The sequence below is a fragment of the Meles meles genome, chromosome 3 (genome assembly GCF_922984935.1).
Source record: "Meles meles chromosome 3, mMelMel3.1 paternal haplotype, whole genome shotgun sequence".
In the NCBI taxonomy this organism is placed as follows: domain Eukaryota; kingdom Metazoa; phylum Chordata; class Mammalia; order Carnivora; family Mustelidae; genus Meles; species Meles meles.
This window is the reverse complement of record NC_060068.1, coordinates 78,951,580-78,973,220: the sequence shown is the minus strand read 5'-3', so window position 1 is coordinate 78,973,220 and position 21,641 is coordinate 78,951,580. Positions and strand designations below refer to the sequence as shown.

Here is a 21,641-nt window from a genome sequence, read left to right as displayed (position 1 = left end):
TGAAAAGCAGTCTGGGAGGTGGGCCACTTTAATTGCTCTCTTAAAGAGTTATGAAAGAAAGTTAAAGGTGGCTGTTTCTTGGTGGCTGCTTTGTGGGTTGTCTGATTTCCTTTTCTGCGTTTTCTGTATTTTCTAAAATTGTTGCAGTGGTATGTTTCATCTCTGTTGTCAGACAAATAATAAAGGTTATTAAATGAGATATCTTAAGCTCAATGATTTGTAACTTGGGTGAGATAGTTTGAGAATTAAATTGCCCTTCCGGTTTCCTGATGGTCCGAAGTCCTGGAGTCAGGCCGCGGGCAGCATGAGTCATCCCTCCTTTGCTTTGTGCCACCTGTTAGGTGGCTCCTGTGGCAATGGAACAAAGGTGAAAGTGATGGGGTAGGCCCCTCTGCAGCTGTTCAAACCTACCTGCTCCTGGCAGTCAGTTAGGATGGCGGCCGAGTGAGCAGGTCTTTTGACCACCTGAAAATGAACCAATCTGCTCAAGTTTGGGGCTATTCTTCACGTGGGGGAAAAAAAATCGATTTTAAAGTTTAAGTGGTGACTGGGAGAATAGTAACTACTTCAATATGTGAGGCCATTCAAGCAGCCTGGGGAGAAGCCCAGAGGGTAAGGAACAGAGGCCTCCAACCAAGAGCCTTGTGAGTGAGTCATTTTGGAAGTGGAGTCTCTGGCCCCAAACAAGCCTTCAGATGACTACAGCCCAAGTCAGCTGCTTGACTATCATCCCATGAGAGGCCCTGAGCAAGACCCACCCAGTTAAGCCACTCCTAGAGTCCTGACCCCATAGAGTGTGTGAAGTAATAAATGTTTATTGTTTTATGCTGCTAAAATTGGGAGTAATTTATCATACAGCAATAGAGAAAAAGTCACTCTTCTTAACATTTTATAAGCACTCCTAACCTCCTGACCTTCCTCTGATAACTTACTTTATAGTTTGCACTCTTGTGGGCAATGACTGACACATTTTTTTTTCAGTTCTGATATTTTTGCTATGTTTATTTATTTAATAGTTTTATTGAGATGTAATTTACATACCATAAAATGGGCCAACGTGTTAAAAAATTGTGGTAAAATTACATAAAAGTTACCATTTTAACCACTTTAAAGTATACAATTCAGAGGCATGTTGTGCCAACAGCGCCACTGTCCAGTTTCAGAATGTTCTTGTTGCTCAAATGGAAACTCCCCAACTATCTTAAAGGATAAAGTAACTTTTTGTTCCTCAGATCTGGGACAATCATGTAGTAACAAAGAAAAACAATTAAGTCAATAAAACTCTTCTTTAAAGGGAATTTGGAGTGAAAAACATTAATATGAATCTATTCACATTCTTACACAGAATAAAGAAACCTAACAAGATATATTCTACTAGGGATAAAATAAAATCTCAAATGATAATTTTACAACAACTAATTTTTACAACTCCCTTTAAATCCACAGAGTGTAGAACACCCATGTTGTACTTGGCCACCAATGGACTAGAACCGGGGCAGCCCTGGGGGCAGAGCAGGGAGGGCGGACAGGTGTCCTGTAGTGATGGCCTCTAGTCTTTTGGTATTAACAGACACTGGGATTAGAAGGATCCAGAGAAATATCTGGGCTCAGTTAGTTCATGGTATCTGCCACAGGTGTGGGGGTGCTAGGTGATGGCATTTTGACCAGCTGTTTGTCAACCCAGGAGTGGGGGAGAGGTTGGCAATACGTGTCTTTAGTTCTAGCACCATTTCCTTCCAATCATCTTGTTTTACTACTATGAACATTAGTAGTGACCAGAGAATATTGCTACTGAATTGGAGGACAACTACACAAGTACCTATCACACATTATTGGCTGGTTTTAGTTTCCAGTGTCCTACGAAAAATAGAACGGAGGGTTATTGCCAAAAGAGTATCTTTGGCAGGCGTGTTTCTCCTTTCCCCCCTGGAGAGGACATTATGGCTTCACTATGGAGTGTCTGTGACCATCCAGAGATGCATACTCTGCGCCTACCCCGGGAGGGCAGCTTGAAACAGAAAAGCAACAGTTGGAGGATGTGTTTAGCTCACTGCACTTGCATGGTGTGCAACTTTCTCATTTGTTCAACTGTCCATTCATTCATTTAAAAAAAAAAAGTACCGACTGATTCTTTGTAACAGGCACTGGTCCAGGCATTGGTGACGAGCAGTGAAAAACACAGTGGAGCTCATGGGAAAAAGAGTATAGATTTTGCACATAGTTCTCAGAGTCTGACATTCTTGAGAGCTAATCTGGATTGATCTGCATTAGTAGGACATGAGTGGAACTAAGAAAGGGCTGGCAGGCCCAACTGCACGTACTCTTTCCCCCACCCCAGAACCTCAATACAAATAGTAAAAGTGAAAATAAGGGAAACATGGATGTGGCCTCCTTTGCTTTACTGAGGCCCATCATCTCAGATGCTGGCCATTTCCTTTCAAACTTCCCACTTCCAACATCCCAAGACAAAGTTACTATTTCCTGGGGTTTCTCCTCATTGCTAGGGAATAGCATGCAACTTGTAATACATTATGAGACAAAGCCACAACCATGACAATAAACTCCAGGCAACTTACAAACGTCTTCCCCAAACAGATGACACAGACCTGAGCATCACCCACCCAGCCCCTTTGTGTCCACCACGAGCATGTCTGCAGAGCCAGACTTGATCACCTTCTCCGGGCAGGGCTCTAGCTTCAACATTAGAGGCCAGAGGAAGGCAGAGCACAGCAGTCTTTCAAAAACCAGTGGTGCTCAGAGTGCAGAGGCAAAGCAGCCTTCCCAGGCACAGGATGACTGAGTCAAAAGGAGGTTAGGAAAAGAAACACAGGGGAGAGGGGGGTAGCAGGAAGTCTAGACAAAATGAGCAGTGGCTGGGGGGAAAAAACTGGGGATAAAAACACATTTCTTTATTGTAATAACCAAAACCAAGAAGCAGGCTTATTGCCATGCTGACCGTAACTATGAAAAGGGCCTTATGCTCCATGATGAGATGAGTGACAGGGTGAGTGAGTGAGGGGTGAACCAAGGGGGGTTATTCACATGGAATGCCTGAACATGATCTCTCACAGACAGGGAGATTCCCTGGGCAACAGAACCATTAAAAACTGTCTGCTCCCTACATTTGTTACAAGAAACATGAGGCACTCCAATAAAACCCAGCTATTGGCAGAGGGAGATCTAACATCTGACTTGCAAGGCAAAAAGAGCCAGCTGTTCCAGCCTCCAGGACTCAATAAGAACTTCCTATTTCAAGTCAAGTTCCCAGCTGTCCCACAGCTCAGGAACAAGAGGTTGAACTCGGCCACCCTCTCCCCCAGACACACACCCTAGCCAACAACAGGAGTGTTCCAGGTTTTATCAGCTTCTTAAATGCACTGGGGGTTGCAATGAGATAACTCAGCATGATTGAGGACCAAGAGAAAGGCCAGGGGAACCCAGGGTGGGAGAGAAAATGAGATGAGAGATACAGGAGTAAAGGCCTGAAGTCCAACCTGTAAAAGAAAGGTGGTCTGGTACCCTGGGGCTGAAGAAGTCTTACACCCAGGGGCCCCAGGCCCCAGTGTCCTTGGGGTCACAGCGTGGGTCCTGTGCTGGGAAGTGCACAGGCACTGAGTGTTTGTGGTAGAACTGCAGGCGGGAAAGGAGCTGCTTGACAATATGGGGATGGTCTCTTGACAGGTCATGTCTTTCTTCCGGGTCCTGGTCAATATCAAAGAGCCAGACGGTCTTGGTCGGTGGGTCCGATGAGGGTATCACAGAAGCATTGTTTTGAGATGGTGGAGGAAACCAGCAACCACAGCCTGGCAAAGAAATGCAAGGGTTTACCAGGGCGAGAAGCATCCTAGGCAGGTTCACACTTCAAGTAAGAAGACTACGGAAGAAGGCGGAGCGGGGATGCGGGCAGGAACACGTAAAAAAGACGCGGCCCTTGATGCAGTATCTACATCTGTCTCAGACACTGACTTCTGGTGCTTTAACTAGACCTGGTTCACGGCTTCACAATCAGGGGCTTCCAGGCCAGGAAAGCGCATGCGTATGTGCATGTGGGGGAGGAGGGCGGGGGAATTTCTGGTTGTCACAATGACTTAAGGGAGGTGCTACTGGCATACCGTGCCAATGGGCCAGGGAGGCCAAGATACCTTGCAATACATGGTACGCTACCAGACAAAGAATTGTCTGGCCACAAATGCCAAGAATGTCATCATTATAAACACTGCTTAACGGCTTCATGGTCTTAGCCATCACACCCCACATTTTAAAAGTATGTAAAAGACGTCACTTTTAGGGAATGTGCTCAGGGAAAGCAACCACCTCCCTCAGCTACGCAACTGGTTGAGGAGGTGACTTTCAGAGTTTCTCCTTGCTGGCTAGACGTGCTGTCCTCGACAGCCACACATCTCTGAAATCCTTATTTTCCATGACACCTTAGGGTGGCATTGCTTTCTTTCATCCCCCACCTACAGTTAATTTTCAGTCTTCTTTTGTCAGGACAGATCAAACCATTCTTCCCCACTCAGCGGCCCCAGAAGTATGTTCTGCAAAAGGTAATTGTCACTTTGGTAAAGTTTTCCCCGCTGTTCTGGGGGGAAATGCTCAGCATTCTACCTGGGTAGCCAGTGAGAAGTTTCCAATTCCTGTGTCTAATTGCAGCATGGAGAGAAGTGTTGAAGGCAAAATTTTCTGGACCAGTAGAATCATCCTTTGCTGGAGCCAGGCTCTTCCCAGGACCTGGGAAGAAATAGTGCAGAAGCATTAGATCACTGTTACAGAAATGCATCGTTATAAATTAACATTTAATATCCTCCTTGTAGAATACTAGATTTTATTCAATGCCTGAGTGTAAATGCGCATCCCACCACAGAAATGAATCTTCTATTAAATATAAACAAAAGCTATAGTTCATTAAACTCAGTCATAAACCACCACAAATATAAAAGGAATCCCAACGAGATTAGAACACTAATTCATCCTTAAAATTACTACGTTCTGCCAACGTACAGCTGGCTTTATATGGAACAGTGTTCTGTTACAGCAGTGCGGGTTGTTTTCTGGGTGCCTTTTTTCCTTTTGTTATTAAATGATTGAATTAGATGAATACATTTTCAATCTATATTTATCCCTATGTAGATAATGGAATAGATTATAACATGCACATTTTAATGGAGTCTGTCTCAAGCCATGAGAGTTCAATCATGCCATGATCAATTATTTAACCACACTGATGAAATTTAAAAGTAACTGAGCAATGCTCAGTTAACTATTCAGCCAGGATAATTATGATTTTAAGAATGAATTGGTACACAAATTCTTGGTTATTATCATGTATTACACTAATATCATCTTGGGGTTTTATACTAATTGATTATTAGGTTTTTGAGGGGAGCAATTGATAGTACCTACTCCCCCACCTTCTTGAATTTGGAACCAATTGAAAGGTGGAGACCAGAAGGTTGGAGCTAAAAATATTGCCTTTCTTACTGATAAAGTTGATTGGAGAGAAGATAGCTTCAGATTTGGGGCAGAGAAGCCTTCCTACTAACTGATCCTTGACTTAGAAAGACTAAACCACCCATCACTGATCTTGCTGGACACCCACTGGGCTCCCTCAGAGCTGAGAGAAGACTGGAGTGTTTACATATATCCTGGGGACAGTCTGGCCCCCATATTAGACAGATAAAATGTCCGAAACGAGCATGCTCAGTTCCTTCTTTTGAATAACTCCCTCTGTGGCCTGCTTGTGAGGAGTGACTAAGGTGCAGCAAGAGAGACCTGAGTTCTACTCTAGTTAAAGACCCTGGTGAAGGAGGCACTTGGGTGGCTCAGTCAGTCAAGCATCTGCCTTCAGCTCACGTCATGATTCCCAGGGTCTTGGAATCAAGTCCAGTGTTGGGCTCCCTGCTTAGCAGGGAGTCTGCTTCTCCTCCCTTTCCCTCTGCCACTCATCCCGCTGTGCGTGCTCTCTCTCTCTCTTTCTAATAAATAAATGAAATCTTAAAAAAAAAAAAAAAAGACCCTGGTGGATCTGTGAGGGCAAAGTATGGAGGCCCCAACCTTACTCATACCTGTGTATGTTTCAAGGTCTCGATTTAGGGACTAACTATAAAACATCTACTCTGTTTTCAGTCGTCCACATTTACCTGCCAACTTTTCAAACACGGTCACAGCAATCGCCTTGGGTGCACTTCCAAAGGCTGCCAGATCACCTGCCCGAGGGCTAATAGCTGTATGTGTGTGCATGTGTGTGTGTGTGATATCGTGGGAACAATCCCCTCTCCACCATGGCCGCTGGTCCTTCACTGCACCATCCTGTCACAAAGACTCTGAGAGTGCCCTCCTCCCCGCCAGAGCTGATGCCCAGGGCTTCCTGTGGGAAGCACTGTCCATGAGGGAAAAGACAGGGTCCCGTTCCTCTGGTCAGTCTTGTGGCAATGGCTCTGGAGGGACATACTGGAGACAGAGCCAATAAACATCAGTGGTTTCAGACCTCAGTCTTCACAATCACGTACCAAAAAATGGTTAACACCAAACAGCAGATCTTTTTGACTTCTTGTTTCTTTGCCTGATTGTGGGTATTTTGGCTCTAATACAAACAGATACTTGCCGAGACAGAGGCACAGAGGATGTCTATTGTAGGAAATGCGTTCTCAATACACAGACTGGGGTGCAACTGTGAGCCTTCATGATTTACTCCTCACAAGCTTGCACAAAGGACACATTTTGATACCAGAGAATGTTAAATCAAACAAGCATCCTTTGCAAACATAAACAAGGAGAGGAAATTCAGCTGTCTTGGCTATACTTATATTTATATACATTTTTTCTTAAAACAAACAGGAACATAAAATACCTAAACAATAAATAAGTAAGACTAAATGACGGAAGGTGCTATTATGTCAACTCTACTTTTTTCTTATTGAGAAATTAAACAAAGAGAAAATTACAAGGAATAATCTGACTAACACCCTGTGAGCCTACACCTAGAATGTTAACATTTTGTCATGTTTGCTTTAAAAAAGAAAAAAAAAGGGAAACAACAATGAAAACAAAGGGACAGTTTCCATGTGACAATTTATCCCCATCCTCAATCTCAGTCCCCTCCTCCTGAGGCTGCTGCCATCACGGTTTCAGAGCACAGTGAATCCTGCCTATAGCCATTTAAAAACAGAGTGACATATGCATGCATCAAAGAATAATATCTAGACCTGTTTTATACTTTAAAAATGTCCATGTGTATGTTATGCTATACATATTCTGCAACTTGCTTTTTTCCTCCACTACAGTATTTTTAGAGCTCTCTGATTATGTTCGCGTATACATATTCCTTTTAACTGTTCGGTATTTCACCTTATAAAAAAAATCGCATTTTATTTAGCCATTTTTCTGTTAGGCATTTCGGTTACTTCAATTATTCTTTTGTTTTTCCTACTACAAACTCTCCTGCCGTGAGCACTGTTTTCCACATCTCCTTGCGCAAGTTTCTCTAGGATTTGTGTGTAGAAGCAAAACTGTCTGGTTGCAAGGTGCACAGCTTTCCAACTTTCTAACACATACCAAATGGCCCTCCTACCAGCAATGTCTCCCTTTCTCCATGCCCAATAGCTGATACTTTCAGACTTAAAATTGTTGCCTAAGAATTTTAGACAGAATCTTCATTTTTTAAAATCATTCAGTCTGCAAGAATTAGCTTTCTTTTTCCGTGTCAATCCAAGAGTTGCTTTAAAAAACATTTTTAGGGCGCCTGGGTGGCTCAGTGGTTTAAGCCGCTGCCTTCGGGCTCGGGTCATGATCTCAGGGTCCTGGGATCGAGTCCCGCATCGGGCTCTCTGCTCGGCAGGGAGCCTGCTTCCCTCTCACTCTCTCTGCCTGCCTCTCTGCCTACTTGTGATCTCTCTCTGTCCAATAAATAAATAAAATATTTTAAAAAATTAAAAAAAATAAAAAACATTTTTAAATAATACCCATTGAAAAAAGTGCACAGAAGATGCTGATGAAGACTGGACACTCCTGTAAACACAGCCCACTCAAGAGACAGGACATTCCTAGGACTTCAGAAGCCCGTGTGGGCAGCCTCCAGTCTCCATCCTCCTCTCAAGGGTAGCTGCTTCCCAACAATGAGTTCTTTCTGCCTGTTTTCGAGTCAATGGAAACCGCACAGCGTGTTCTTTATCTCAGGCTCCAACTGATCTCATAATGTTCGTGAGATTCACCCTTGGTGTTGAGGTTCAGCCTGTTCCCAGCACTTATTCATTTTCATTGCTGGATGCTATTCCCTTGCATGAAGGTTCCACAGCCTCTTGCTTTCAGAGTTAGAACCCACAGGGAACTGACTGCTGTGTGTGAAGCGAGGCAGGACTCGAGATTCATTTTTCAAAGCTGGCTACCATCTGACCAAGACTGTTGAAAAGACAGGGATACCTTTGTCAAACAACTGATTTCCATTTGTGGTGAGTCTCTCCGAAGCAGTACAGTCCAACAGAACTTTCTTTAGTGACGGAAATATTCTCTATCTGTGCAGTACATCGCAGGGACCACTCGCTGCACATGGCTACTGGGCATGAGAAATGCAGTAGTACAACTGACAAAATTAATTTAAACTTAAATTGCCACACATGACTTGTGACTACTGCATCGGACAGCTGAGCTCTAGAGTTTCTGTTCTGTCCTACTGGTCTATTTGTCTATCCTTAGGCTAATACTAAACTATCTTAATTACTGAAGATTTACCATATGTTCTTCTATCTGTCAGTAAAGTCCCCAAATTTGTTGTTCTTCCAGACTGATTTCATCATGATTGGCCTTTTGCATTGTCAATAAAAATTTTAGGAGTAGCTTGTTCAATTTCACAAACTAGCTGGTGGGATATTGATTATGATGGTATTGACTCCACGGAGCACTTTGGGGGTGTTGCTATCTTAAAATATTGAGACTTACAATTCACTAGTGTGGTGGATCCCTGTATCTTCTCTTGATAATAGTTTATGATCTTCTGTGGAAACGTCTTACACATCTTTCCTTATGTTTACTCCTAGTTGTATAATGTGGATTAATAGTACTATAAACAACATTTAAAAATTGATTTCATACTCTGGATCTTGTACATAAAAATATAACTGGCTTTTTTAGATATTGACCTTGTTCCCTGTGACCTTGCAAAATTCATTTGTTAATTCTAACCTTTTGCTTAGAGAGTCTTTGGATTTATCTATGCATCCTATCATGTCACCTGCAAATAATAACACTGCTTCTCCCCTTCTCGTATCTTTTAGTTTTCTTTTTCTTACCCTGTGACACTGGGCAAAACCTCTAATATAAATTTGAATAAAAGTAGTGATAGAGTTTCTATCTCATTCCTGATTTCTGGGGAAAAGCTTTTAATATTTTATTATTGAGTATGATGTCAATATGAAATTTTTGTAGCTATGCTTTATCAGATTAAAGAAGATCCTCTTTTTTATCAGATTAAAGAAGATCCTACTCCCAATTCACTACGTTTTTTAATAATAAATGAATGTTAAATTTTACCATATACTTTTTCTGCATCTGAAAATGTCATATAATTATTCTTTTATCTTTTAACACAATGAACTATATTTATTGATTCTTAAATGCTAAACCAACCTTGCATTTATGGAATAAACCCCTTTTCATCATGATACTTTTCATTTTTATATTTTGCTGGATTCACATTCTGTTGGGGATTGATTATATTTCCTGGATTCACATTTAGTTTAGTGTTTTTGCAGTTACGCTTAAGACAAAAATTGCTCTCTTAAATTTTTCTTGAAATATTGTCATGTTTTCGGGTCAAGGTTATACTGGTCCTATAAAAGGAACTGGAAGTGTTCCCTGAAAAGTTTATGTAAGATAGATGCTACGCCTAAATATTTGCAAGAGTTCATTTGTAAAACAACGGGGGCCTAGAATTTTCTTTGTGGGCAGGTTATTTATTAATTTAATTTCTTTAATAGACATAGAACTCTTCAGATCTTCTATTTCTCTTTTTCTTAGTTTGGTAAAGTATATTTGGGAATTTGTTTAGTTCATACAAATTTTCATCTCTGTATTATCTTTTTAATGTCTGTAACATCTGTAGTAGTATCTTCTCATTCCTGATATCGGCAGTGTGTGCTTTTTACTTTTTTTCCCATGATAAATTTTGTTAAAGGTTAATTGATTTTATTAGTCTTTCAAACCAACATTTTACCTAGTAGTCCCTCTCTATAGTGTGTTTGTTTTCTATTTCATAAATTTGCCTCTTCTCTTTATTATTTCCTTCTCTCTGTTTCCTTTTGGCTTAATTTGCTCTTCTTCTTCTTCTTCTTCTTCTTCTTCTTCTTTTTTTTTTTTTTTTTTGAGAGAGAGAGAGAGTGGGGGCAGAGAGGAAGAGCAAGGAGAGAGAATCTTGAGCAGGCTCCATACCCAGCATGGAGCACAACTTGTGGCTTGCTCTCTCAACCCTGAGATCATGACCTGAGCCAAAACAAAGAGTCAGATCCTTAACTGACTGAGCCACCCAAGCACCTCTAAATTTGCTCTTCTATTTATAGTTTCCCAAGTATTTAATTTTCAGTATTTTCTATTTCTATTATATACATTTAATACTATAAATCTTCATCCAAGCACCAATTTATTTTTATTATGCAAGCTTTAAATATGCATCTTTGTTATTCAGACCAAAATAAATTTTCATTGTGATTTCCTTTTTGACTTATGGATTATTCAAAAGGGTATCTCTTAATGTCCGAACATTTGAGAATTTCCTGTTATCCTTTTGTTACTAATTTCCAGTTTAAATCCATTATGATTAGGAAACAGATCCATGGATTTAAAAAAAAATAAACTTCTAACTTTAGAATCATGTTAGATGTACTGTATATGATTTAAATCCTGTGAAATGTGTTTCCACTTGCTTTGTGGCCCAGTATGTGGTCAACTGTATAATGTTCCATTCTCACATGTAAAAAAAAGAACATGTATTCTCAAGTTGTTGGGTGCAGTGATCCATAAATATCATAGTTTGTTAATTATACTGTTGAATATTTTACATCTGTACTGACTTTTTGGTTTGTTTGCTTGTTCTAATAGTTAATGAGAATTATGTAGAAAATTTTTTATTGTGACTGAGAATTTGTTTATTTCTCCTCCAGGTTTTGCTATCTTTTGAGATTATATTATTAAGGGCTTACCCATTTGGAACCATTATTATTTCCTGGCAGATTCCTCTTTTTTATAATTTTGAAAAGTTTTCTTTATTTCCAACAACGCCTTCCCCTTTTAGTCTACTTTGATGTACAGATTATTAGCTGTTGTCATTGTTTTTAGTATTTGCATATTTTCTTTTCCCATCCATCTCATATGCAATACAAAAAAGTATAAAAGAGGGTAAAGGGCAAGATAGTGACTCTCAAAGGTGTCCATGTCCTAACCTTCCTGAAACCCGTGGGATGTTACCTTAGATAGCAAAAGAAACTTTGCACATATGTATAAAGGTAAGGACTTGCAATGTGGAGTTTATCTCTTATTCTCGGAGTGGGCCCAACCTAACCATGAGTCCATAAAAGCAGGGAGTATTTCCTGACTTTGGTCAGAGAGAGATGGGTCTGAGAGGTGGTGTTGCTGACTTTGAAGATGGAAGAGGGGCCATGACCCAAGGAATGCGGGCGGCCCCAGAGCCTGGAAAAGGCAAAGGAAATGGATTCTGCACTAGACCCTCTGGAAGGGAATACAGCACTTCTGAAACCCTGACCTTAGCCCTATAAGACCCATATGGAACTTCTGACCAACAAAACTGTCAGACAATATGTCTGTGTTCTTTTAAGCCACGAAGTTTGTGATAATTTGTCACAGCTACAAGAGAAAAGCATACACGAGGGAACTGTGGATTTGGAATCATATAAATTAATTAGGAAGATCGCACACATAAAATGGTTGAATAAACACCATAGGAAGAATATCATTAAGGTCAGACAGCAAATATTATAAAAGATAACAGTATGAAGAAGTCGATAAAGGCTGAGGCACACAGGAAGGACAGACAAAGAAAGTGGGACTTGAGGCAGGACCTGAAAGATACACATTTTTGTTATCCACTACACCATCCCTCTTCTAGCATAAAAGGATGTAGGGTACAGACTAGGTCTGACTTAGCCCTATAACCCCAAGGCCTTACCCAGTGCCCAGGTACATTAAGGACAAGCACTCAAGGATGTTCACTGAAACAGATCACTGAAAATTGGACAAACAGAAGGTGAAGAAGGTACTTTTAGCTTGAAGAATGGGAGAAACTGTCAGTGATGGAGAGCCTCTGAAGGACAGGGAGCCAAGTGCTGTCAGAGGTGGTTGGTAGGCTGTGAAATAGCCTCAGGGAGGGTAAAAAGCCAGCCTGAGGAACTATCACTTTTCTTGTCATCAACAGGGAGGAACGAGAGGAATTTAAGTGTTTTTTTAAAATTAAACTTCTTTTGGGGCACCTGGGTGGCTCAGTGGGTTAAGCCTCTGCCTTTGGCTCAGGTCATGATCTCAGGGACCTGGGATCAAGCTCTCTGCTCAAGTGGGGAGCCTGCTTCCACCTGTCTCTGCCTGCCTCTCTGCCAGTATGTGATTTCTCTCTCTGTCAAATAAATAAATAAAAATCTTTAAAAAAAAATAAAATTTTTGTTTTTTGCCAAAATAAAGTTAGACTTCTTTTTCTAAAAGCTTTAAGATATAATTCACATAAGACATAATTCACCCCCTTTAGAGTGTAGAATTTTGTGGTTTTTAGCATATTCTGAGAGTTAGGCAAACAGCTTAATGGGGGACAAAAGGACACTGGATTTGCTAATCTCTGAGCAGAAACTAGGGTTTGAAGAGAAGCAGTAACAAAAAAATCTTTCTCCTTTCCTTCTGAGCTGAAAGATACCTCTGAGATAGAGCTTTCTGGCCAGAAAGACGTACTCTAAGATGGACCAGTCATGTGTACTGATGTTGGATATAAAAAAGGAAATGAGCAAAACATTTTCGGGCTAACGAAGGAAATCACTCTCTTAAATCATAGGTAGTAAACTTCTAGAGTTCCTTATCTGAGCAACCTCTGGAAACCTGAAGGAGTTTGAGTTGGAGCTTCTAGAAATGAGGTGGGTCCGTGGTTTCCAGTGGAGAACGTGTTCTCCAGAACCAGAAGTGCCAGAAGCACCTTAGGAATTGGCTATGTGGGATAGTGAGTCAGGGGCAGGGTCCAGGTTCCCTGTCTTCATTTCAGTCGATGCTGGTTAACCCTTAAGGAAGAATTTGTAGTATTTGCTAAATACATTATACTTCTCTACATTTTTGTTTGAAAAAAGGGTCTGCAGCTAAATGACAACTGGAAAGATACAAATTAGTGGTGGTGATGGACTGACCGAATGGGAAAGGGATACAGCGGTCCCATGAGATACTTCTAATCTTCCGGGGCTCATAAAAAGCAACGCTGTTCTCTTGACTGTACAACGCACCCTCCTTACTCTTCGGAAACTACTGTCCAATGCAGTCTATGACTCTATTTTATAAAATACATATTCTTCTGTGTAATTTATATGTTTCTTGTATGTAAGTTAGAAACACAGAAATGTACAAACAGGAAAATTTAAACTATCTCTAAATTTATTAGCTGCTTGTTAACATTTTGGTGTATAACCCCTGGAGGCTTTTAGCTACACAAGGCTTAAATAAAATAAATACGTTTGCTGACTTGCAAGGAAGAGGAAAGTTCGTAGAAAACAAAGTTTTCATGGCTAGAGAAAATAAGGCAGGGAAGGGAGGAGTCCTAAGCATCAGGGCAGGGGTGAAGGGGATGGTCTGGGTCTGTTCCTCTCTGGGCTCTTGTTCAAATATGCACTGGGTGTGGCTGGAGAATGTGGCTTGGGAAGAGTTAATTCTGTGAGCCTGCGGGAAAGTACAGCAAGGGGTGGGAGTCAGGGCAAGGAAAGGGCCTGCAATCCTAGTGAGGTCCCTGCCCAATGGTCTACAGAAGGCCACAGTGTGCAGCAGGACACAGCAAGCCCTTCTGGAGTGGGATTGCTTGGGTTCAAATCTCAGCTCCATTATTCACCGGCTATGTGAGCATCAGGGTTACCAGGTCTCCCTGGACCCACATTCCCTCATCTGTAATATCATCTATATCACAGGACTGTTGTGTAGCCTAAATGTGCAGATACGCTGAAAATGTACATTAGCATGACATCCGTCATATAGTACATGCATAATAAATGGTTTTGATATGAGTTCGCAATCTTGGGCAACTTTCCTAATTCCCCCTGCCTCAACTTACTATATTAAAGTAATATAGTCATTGCAGGTGAGAGAAGGCATGTCCAGGGCTTAGCACAGTATCTGGTATGTTGTAAGACTATCATCAACATTGTCAACATTAAAGGTAATGATGCTAGTACTTAAAAGCACTCACTACACGCTTATAAAATGCTGTTAAGTGTTCCATGTATATTAATTTGTTTAATCCTTGCTCTATGAAATAGGTAAAAATGGCTGGTAATGATGGTCACTGAATGGTAGCTATTATCAATATAAGATAAGTTCTTTTCTTTTATATTCTCTTTTACTAAAGACCTTACAAAGAGGAGAAAAGTAGGCAGAAGTCATTATTATACCGGGGGGGGGGGGGGGGGGGAGAAAAATTCAAACCAAACAAACCGCTTCTCTGGTCTGGGTCTGGAAAGGACCTATATTTGCTCCCCTACACGCATGTTCCAGAGTTTGAACAGGCTTAGGAGGAGAAAGCTGTAATAGTGCTGCTTTCATTTGCTACTTGAGGCTTTCCTCCCTTTTCTGCCCGGCTGCGTGGGCTGTCCTTCGTTTCTACTGAGCCCTTTCTGGTTTTGATCATGTTTATAATTTACAAAGACCAGCCTAAAAGTTTATTCTGCCTCTAATGACCCAGTTTATTCCTTGCTGCTGGGAAACCACCTTCATGTTTTTATGAGATATGCAGTTGTACTTCTGGCAAAACGTACTCACTTGGGCTAAGTGGGGGGAAACCCCCAGCATTCCCAGATATTTGGTGATCAAGGTATTTTTAAATATGGAATCCCATCAGGTATCTTTTCTAACCAACAGGCAAATGGGTTTATTTATTATTATTATTATTTTTTTTTAATGGGTTTATTACATGAGCCAAATGTGCCTGGTAATTAAAACACCAAAGCTTTATTTACTCTTGATGTTTGACTGGCTAGCCAATTTCTTCATGGCTCCATCCAAGAAAAGTTCAAAAGATTCCCAAATCAAAGGGCAGTTGAAGTCACTAAGGTCCTCACTGTGCCAGGCAGTGTGAGCACCACTGCCCACAGCTGGCACGGCCTCCGCAGCGCATTTGGACTCCGTCTGGATACGCGCTATGCGCACACGTGTGGATGGGATCTCTATCTGCTCACGGTCTGACACGTCCTGAAAACTGCAGGCTTGGGGGGGTGGGGGGGGCAGCCATCTCTCATCTCGCTGTGTGGCAAGGGCTTACACACCCAGACGCAAATGTGTTCACTGTTGTTTTGATTCTTGTTTTGAAAGTCATTCTGGATCTAAAAATAAGTTTTTCTCTAAAAATAGTTCCCAATGAAACGCAAGCTAGAACCCCACACTGTGAGCTGATGCTTTACTGAAACTTTGACTCAATTTTCGGAGATGGACAAAGCCCCCGCCAGCCATGGGTATGGCTCTGGCAGTGGGCAAGCTGGGGTTCACAGAACGGTTTGGAATTTGCCCGCGGCGTTCCCTATACTATTATTAGCTAGTTCTGAGAAGGAACTCTGACAAACCACTGTGCATTTTATAGCTTTTAGAATGAATAATCCATTAAGTCATTTAGCCATTCTGAGTTCCTGTTTTCTTGTATGTAAAATGAGGAGAGAAATAATGCCTACCTCACAGGACAATGGTGAGGATGGAAAGAGATCCTGGGAGTGGTGAGCGTTCTTTGCATTGTTAGTATAAAAATACAAGTCTCTTGAATTCCCACAGCAGTTGCCATTCGACTAGGTACATGGATAAACTAATTGATCAACTGAAAGAAATCATTCAACTTAGGTTCAACCTATGGCCCTTGATTCATGGCCACCAAAATCAAGGTATGGTCAGCTGTCTGAACCTGTAACAAATGTGAAACCAGACCAGCTGCCACGGGAACAAGATATTATTAGAAAATCGTGGGGAAGACTGGCTGGGGAAATGGGAAAGTGAAAGGGCACAGAGTTTCAGTTAAGAAAGATGCGTAAGTCCTAGAATTTTACTGTAGAGCACAGTGAGCATAGTTTATATTATACTGTGTCTTTAAAAACTTGCTAAGATGGGGAGCCTGAGTGGCTCAGTGGGTTAAGCTTCTGCCTTCAGGTCAGGTCATGATCTCAGGGTCCTGGGATCGAGCCCCACATCGGGCTCTCTGCTCAGCGGGGAGCCTGCTTCCCCTGCCCCTCTCTCTGCCCACTTGTGATCTCTCTCTGTCAAGTAAATAAAATCTTAAAAAAAAAAACAAAACTTGCTAGGAGGGTAGATCTTGTGTTAGGTGTTCTTATCACACCTATATACACATATATACAAAGGAAAATAACAGGATGGAAGGAAACTTCTGGAGTTCATATATGACACAGATTGTGGCAATAGCCTCAGAATTCATCAAGTTGTAAATATTAAAAATCCACAGCTTTTTGGATGTCAAGTACATCTTAATGAAGTGATTTCTCTCAGCGAAGGGTGTGTGGGTGACTCAGTCAGTTCCGCAGCCGATTCTTAATTTTGGCTCAGGTCATGATCTCAGGGTCCTGAGACCAAGCCCTGAGTCAGGCTCTGTGCTTAGCAGGGAGTCTGCTTTTCCCTCTCCCTTTGCTTCTTGCCCTATGCATGCACATGTACTCACTCTCTCTCAAATAAATAAATAAAAATCTTTAAAAAATAGTAAAGTGGTTTTAAAATGAATAAGAAAACTGTGGGGAAAAAACATGCCAATACCACCTAAATTATGTATACTAAACAAGATGTCTGGTTAAAATTGTGAAAACAGAGTGAAACAGATCAGGGATTCTCAATTCTGGCTGTCCACTGGGATCACCTGACCCCCTCACAGTCATCTCAGGACTTAACCACGGCCCAAGGCCCTCTGCTGGATGCCCCCACGTGGGCACAGGTGCGGAGGGAGGGGGTCTAGGGAGCTATGCCAGCACTGGGATACGGTGGAGCTGGCTTATGGGCCACTTGCCCCTTTGCCCTCAAGGGGTACTCCCACGGTGTGCACCCCGGAGAAAGGTAACATAGAGAGGCCTGATAAGCATTAAAGTTACCCCACCAAACTCATCGTGCCCCTTGTTTCTGGACTTAAACCTGACTGCTGCAAGTCTTCTGTTACACCCATACCACTTTAGAATCCTGTCTCCCTGGTGAAATCCTTGCAACTCGAAACAGGAGTGTTGGGGAAAATATGCCAGACATAAAGCTAATCAGAAAAAGGTGAGGAGGAATATTACAGATGTTATTTATTACCTACAGGGGAAAATCAAAATGCTCATAATTTTTATATATGCATGCCACATGACATATTTCAAATGAATCTGGGCTTATGATTTTCAGTTTACAAAGTCAGTTTCTCCAACACCTACTCATTCAGTCCATATTTGATATTTTAAAAGTCCTAGTGAAAAAGGAACTTTGATGTGGCTTGCTCAGCCTAGACGGAGTTCAATTGTTAATCATTATTGAATTGTGCATGATAAGTATTCAGAGAATGTGTGTGCTTATGTTAGAGCGAACTCCAACAGTGGGTTAATGTCTGGTATCAGCCACCAGAGTCAATGCAGCATCAGAAACCCAAACAACAGAAAACTAGCATTCAGTGAGTCCTCAGTCCCCGACTGTCCCAGCAAGTTTAGCATATCTGTCTGAAACAGGTTGTCAGAGAGATCTTCTCAGACACTGGTTCACATTGAACCCTGAATAAATGTACTATATATATTGCTGATTCATTTGCCTGTTAAACAAATATTTATTTCAGTGATCACTCTACATGCTAGATCCTAAGTCTTCAGAATGAATAAACTTGAGTCCAGAAGATAATAATAAAATAATGTCATTAAACACCACCAGTTCTAAAACAGTGGAATAAACATTTGTGAGCTGGTGAATGAAATGTACGAGGTGCCAGATGATTCCAAAGGAGATACAAACTGCCTAGAAGGATCAGGAAAGCAGTGTTCCCTGAGCTGGGCTCCAAAGGGCAGGAGGAACAGGACAGATAAAGTATAACAGAGATGATCCAGGGAGGGGGGCCTGTCTGTCTGCTTGAAATTTTCTTCTCCCTGTGATGTCTTCCTCCTTTCCAGTCTCTAAATGAGAACATGCAGGCAAAGCACTTAACCTCGGTGCCTGGCACCAAGAGTGCTCAATCAGGGCCGGTTCTTATTCCTACCTGAGACCGCTTTTTAGTCTCCTTTGCTTTTCTTTCTCCGTTCATCTCTTAAATGTTTTCATTCCCCCAGGTTCAATTTTTGACATTCCCCTGGGCATTCTAGGCTCCAGAATCTTATCTCCTACCCAGAGATCGCTCTTTGTTCTGTCCAACTGCCCATGCCTCTAACCCAGGCTGACCTGCCCAGGCCACCAAGGGGCCGGAGCCCAGCCGTCTGGCCTCGCACACAAGCTGCACCTCAATCATGTTGCAATCCTGCGTTTGTAGACAGGGAAATGGACATCCCTCTTCTATTCCTGGCCTTTGCCATCAAAACAGCCTCAACCTTAAGCCTCAGCTTGCCTCTCCTCTCTCGTCCCTGGACAACAGTACATATGCTCTCTCTGGCTCCACCTCCTTTCTGGGGCCACCTGAGCCACTGTGCCTTTCTTCAGCCTGTGCCCAGAGGGAAGAGTAGAGGTGGCAGGGAGAGAAATCCTGTATATCTGCCCCTAAGATGCTTCATTGAAAGCTCCTCTCCAGGGGCACCTGCGTGGCTCAGTTGGTTAAGCATCTGCCTTTGGCTCAGGGGATGATCTCAGGGTCCTGGGATTGAGTCCCACCTGCCTGCCGCTGCCCCTACTTGTGTGCGCTTGTGCGCGCGCTCTCTCTCTCTCAAATATAAAATAAATAAAATCTTTAAAGAAGAAAAAGAAAGTTATGCTCCCATGTAGCCCACACATAGTCAAGTCCTGGACTCCCACGCTGGGTGCCTCCTCTCCACAGCTCCTGCTGTAGTGACAGTGATAGAAACTCCTGGGATGAGAAGACAAAGGGGTAGAGCATGGAACCCTGGAGAGAAGCAACCTTTGAAAGGCAAAGCAGAGAGGAGGAGCCTCCAAAGGACTGAGGAAGAGGAGTTAGACTAGAAAAATGCCTCAGAAGCCACGGAAAATATTCCATGGAGGAAATGGTTACTGCCAGCGAGAAGGAAAGTCCGAGAACACAGGGAAAGAGAGCACGGGATGGGGCAAAGAGGATGTCAGCAATGACTGTGGACACAGCAATTGCACTGGGCTTGCGACACACAGTGCCCAGAATAAACACGCACAAGGGATCCAGTAAACTTGTAAGAACAAAGACAAGACAGAAGAGCATGTCTTTTCTCTAATCATCCCTCAATTAAAGTCATAAAAGATGATCATGTCCAGTGCTGATGTCATCAAGGGCCAACTACCACCTCTATTCTGACCTGCCCCACAACAGGCTAATCCAAGGCAGAACTGTGGCTCTCCTCGTCATTCACGTATTTGCTTTGTCTCTCTCTAAATACAAGTTTTTAAAGTAATTGGTAGAGTCCGTCAGCAAATAGCTATAAATAGGCCCTGTGTATATATGAAAAAAGGGAAACTAACCAAAAATATTCATCTTCAGCCTGTGATTAAGATGATGAGCACGAACCAGGCTGGGTCGTCTGTTCTCTGGCGGGGGATGAAAGGAGAAAGACTCCCCCGCCCCCCCCAACATGGCATTTAGTGAAATCCCAACCACAAAGCCTCATGGTCCAAAATGCTTGGCTTAAGACTCCTCTCTTCCTGGGTTGTACTGTTCATATTCCAGCACACAGGAAAGACGTATCTAAGCTCTGAGCACATTTTTTGGATACGGAAGAAAAAATGCTAATTTAATACTTACTTTGGAAAGGGGGCCCTGCCCATGGAATTGGCCTGTGACAGCTGCCAGGTGGGCCTGGCCTCACTGGGCAGGTCGGGGATGCCACCCTTCCTGACCCTGGGAGCTCAGGCTGGGGCGGCAGTGCCAACAATTACAGTGCAGAAAGCTAAGGCCAGTTGGCACCCTTCCAAGGACAGTCCTGCACAGCACTGCTCTTCCGCAGCCCCAACCCCAGCATGTTATACCAACCTTATAATCACCGAAATGAGGACCACAAGGTGCTGCCTGCCAAAGATAAAAAAGCAAACATCTGAGACCACTCTCTCCAGCCGAGCCTCGTTCTTGGCAGCAGCCCGGTTGAAACGAAGGAGGTTTTCTATTTTGAGACTATCTGGGACCCACGTGAACCAGGCTTCGGAACACAATCTCTCTTTCCAAGGAAAACTAGAAGCACATTTGAGAAGGTAAGCAAAGATGGGGTCTTTGCTCTGCAACTGATTTAGAGAGAATGAAGGGTCAAAGCACCACCACCGAGTCCTCAGACCCACTTGAGAAGATCTGGTTCCAGAGTCACCCGCTTCAATGCTCTGTCCAACACGCAGACATCCTGGGATTCTTGAAGCCCCAGTGTTCTCCCGAAAACACCGACACTAACACTCACATCCATAAGCCCAAACGTGATTCCGGAAGGGTGCTGGCTGCCGGACCCCGCACACATTCGGGAAGGGACTCACAGAAGGGGCAGCATCTGACCCTGTGCTGGCCAACCCCTCCGGAGGTACACTCTCTCCCTATTGGTCATTTGCTCTCTATTTGAAGCCTGAAGCAGGTGGGAGGGACTTGACTTCTCCCCGCCTCCAATCCCCCAACCAGTGTTAGCCTGCTCACATTAAGGGACGATGTGCAGAGTTAAACCTCACTTCTAAGACCTGCATATGGAAAACCAATTACGATACAGAGAAAAACAAGACAGAACTGAATTTTCCATCTGACTCAAGAATGTTGAGAATCGGGTAGATTGGGCAATGGAACGGAGGGGCCTCCTATCATCTCGGGGGTTCACCTACTGCATGATGACAGTCTAGGTGAACGAAACCCCCCAGAGCCAGAGCACATTCTGAAAATCCAGCCGCTTGCTTTGATGCTGTCTCCTGGCCCTAGTATAGTTTGTCACATGGACAATTTAAAAAAGATACAGAGGGCAACGCTCCTACCCCTTCTTACACCTTCTTCTTCTCCCTTTCTTTCTTCTTCTTCTTCTTTCTTTTTAGAAAAGGAGCATTGTGAATGGGGAAGTGGGAATATTTGCACTATGACAAACCCAGAGCTGGGCAGAAGAAGCAAAACAGGAAGCTGCCTACAGAGGGCCAGACAGTCACTGGCAATCACTCCCCACCCAGTATTTTGCCCAAAGTTCTCTCTGTGGGGCTGGAGTTCCTAGCAAAAGCATTCCCCTTGAACTGACTGAAGCTTCGCACTTGTGAAGGTATCATGTAGGAAAACAACAAGAAGAAACCAACAAGAACGTTTTGAACACCTGCTCTGTTGAAGGAACTGTGCA

General features: G+C 42.8%; 1 protein-coding gene across 1 annotated transcript in view; it reads right to left on the bottom strand.

The window, feature by feature from the left end:
* Positions 1–1,005: 1,005 nt before the first annotated feature.
* The window catches only part of ARSB (arylsulfatase B), a 167,532-nt gene continuing 146,896 nt past the window's right edge, over positions 1,006–21,641 (bottom strand). The window contains exons 7-8 of the mRNA XM_046000902.1: positions 4,609–4,731; positions 1,006–3,803 (exon numbers count right to left, since the gene is read on the bottom strand). Coding sequence (XP_045856858.1) covers positions 3,538–3,803; positions 4,609–4,731 — 389 coding nt within the window. The 3' untranslated portion in view covers positions 1,006–3,537. The remainder of the gene's footprint in view (positions 3,804–4,608; positions 4,732–21,641) is intronic.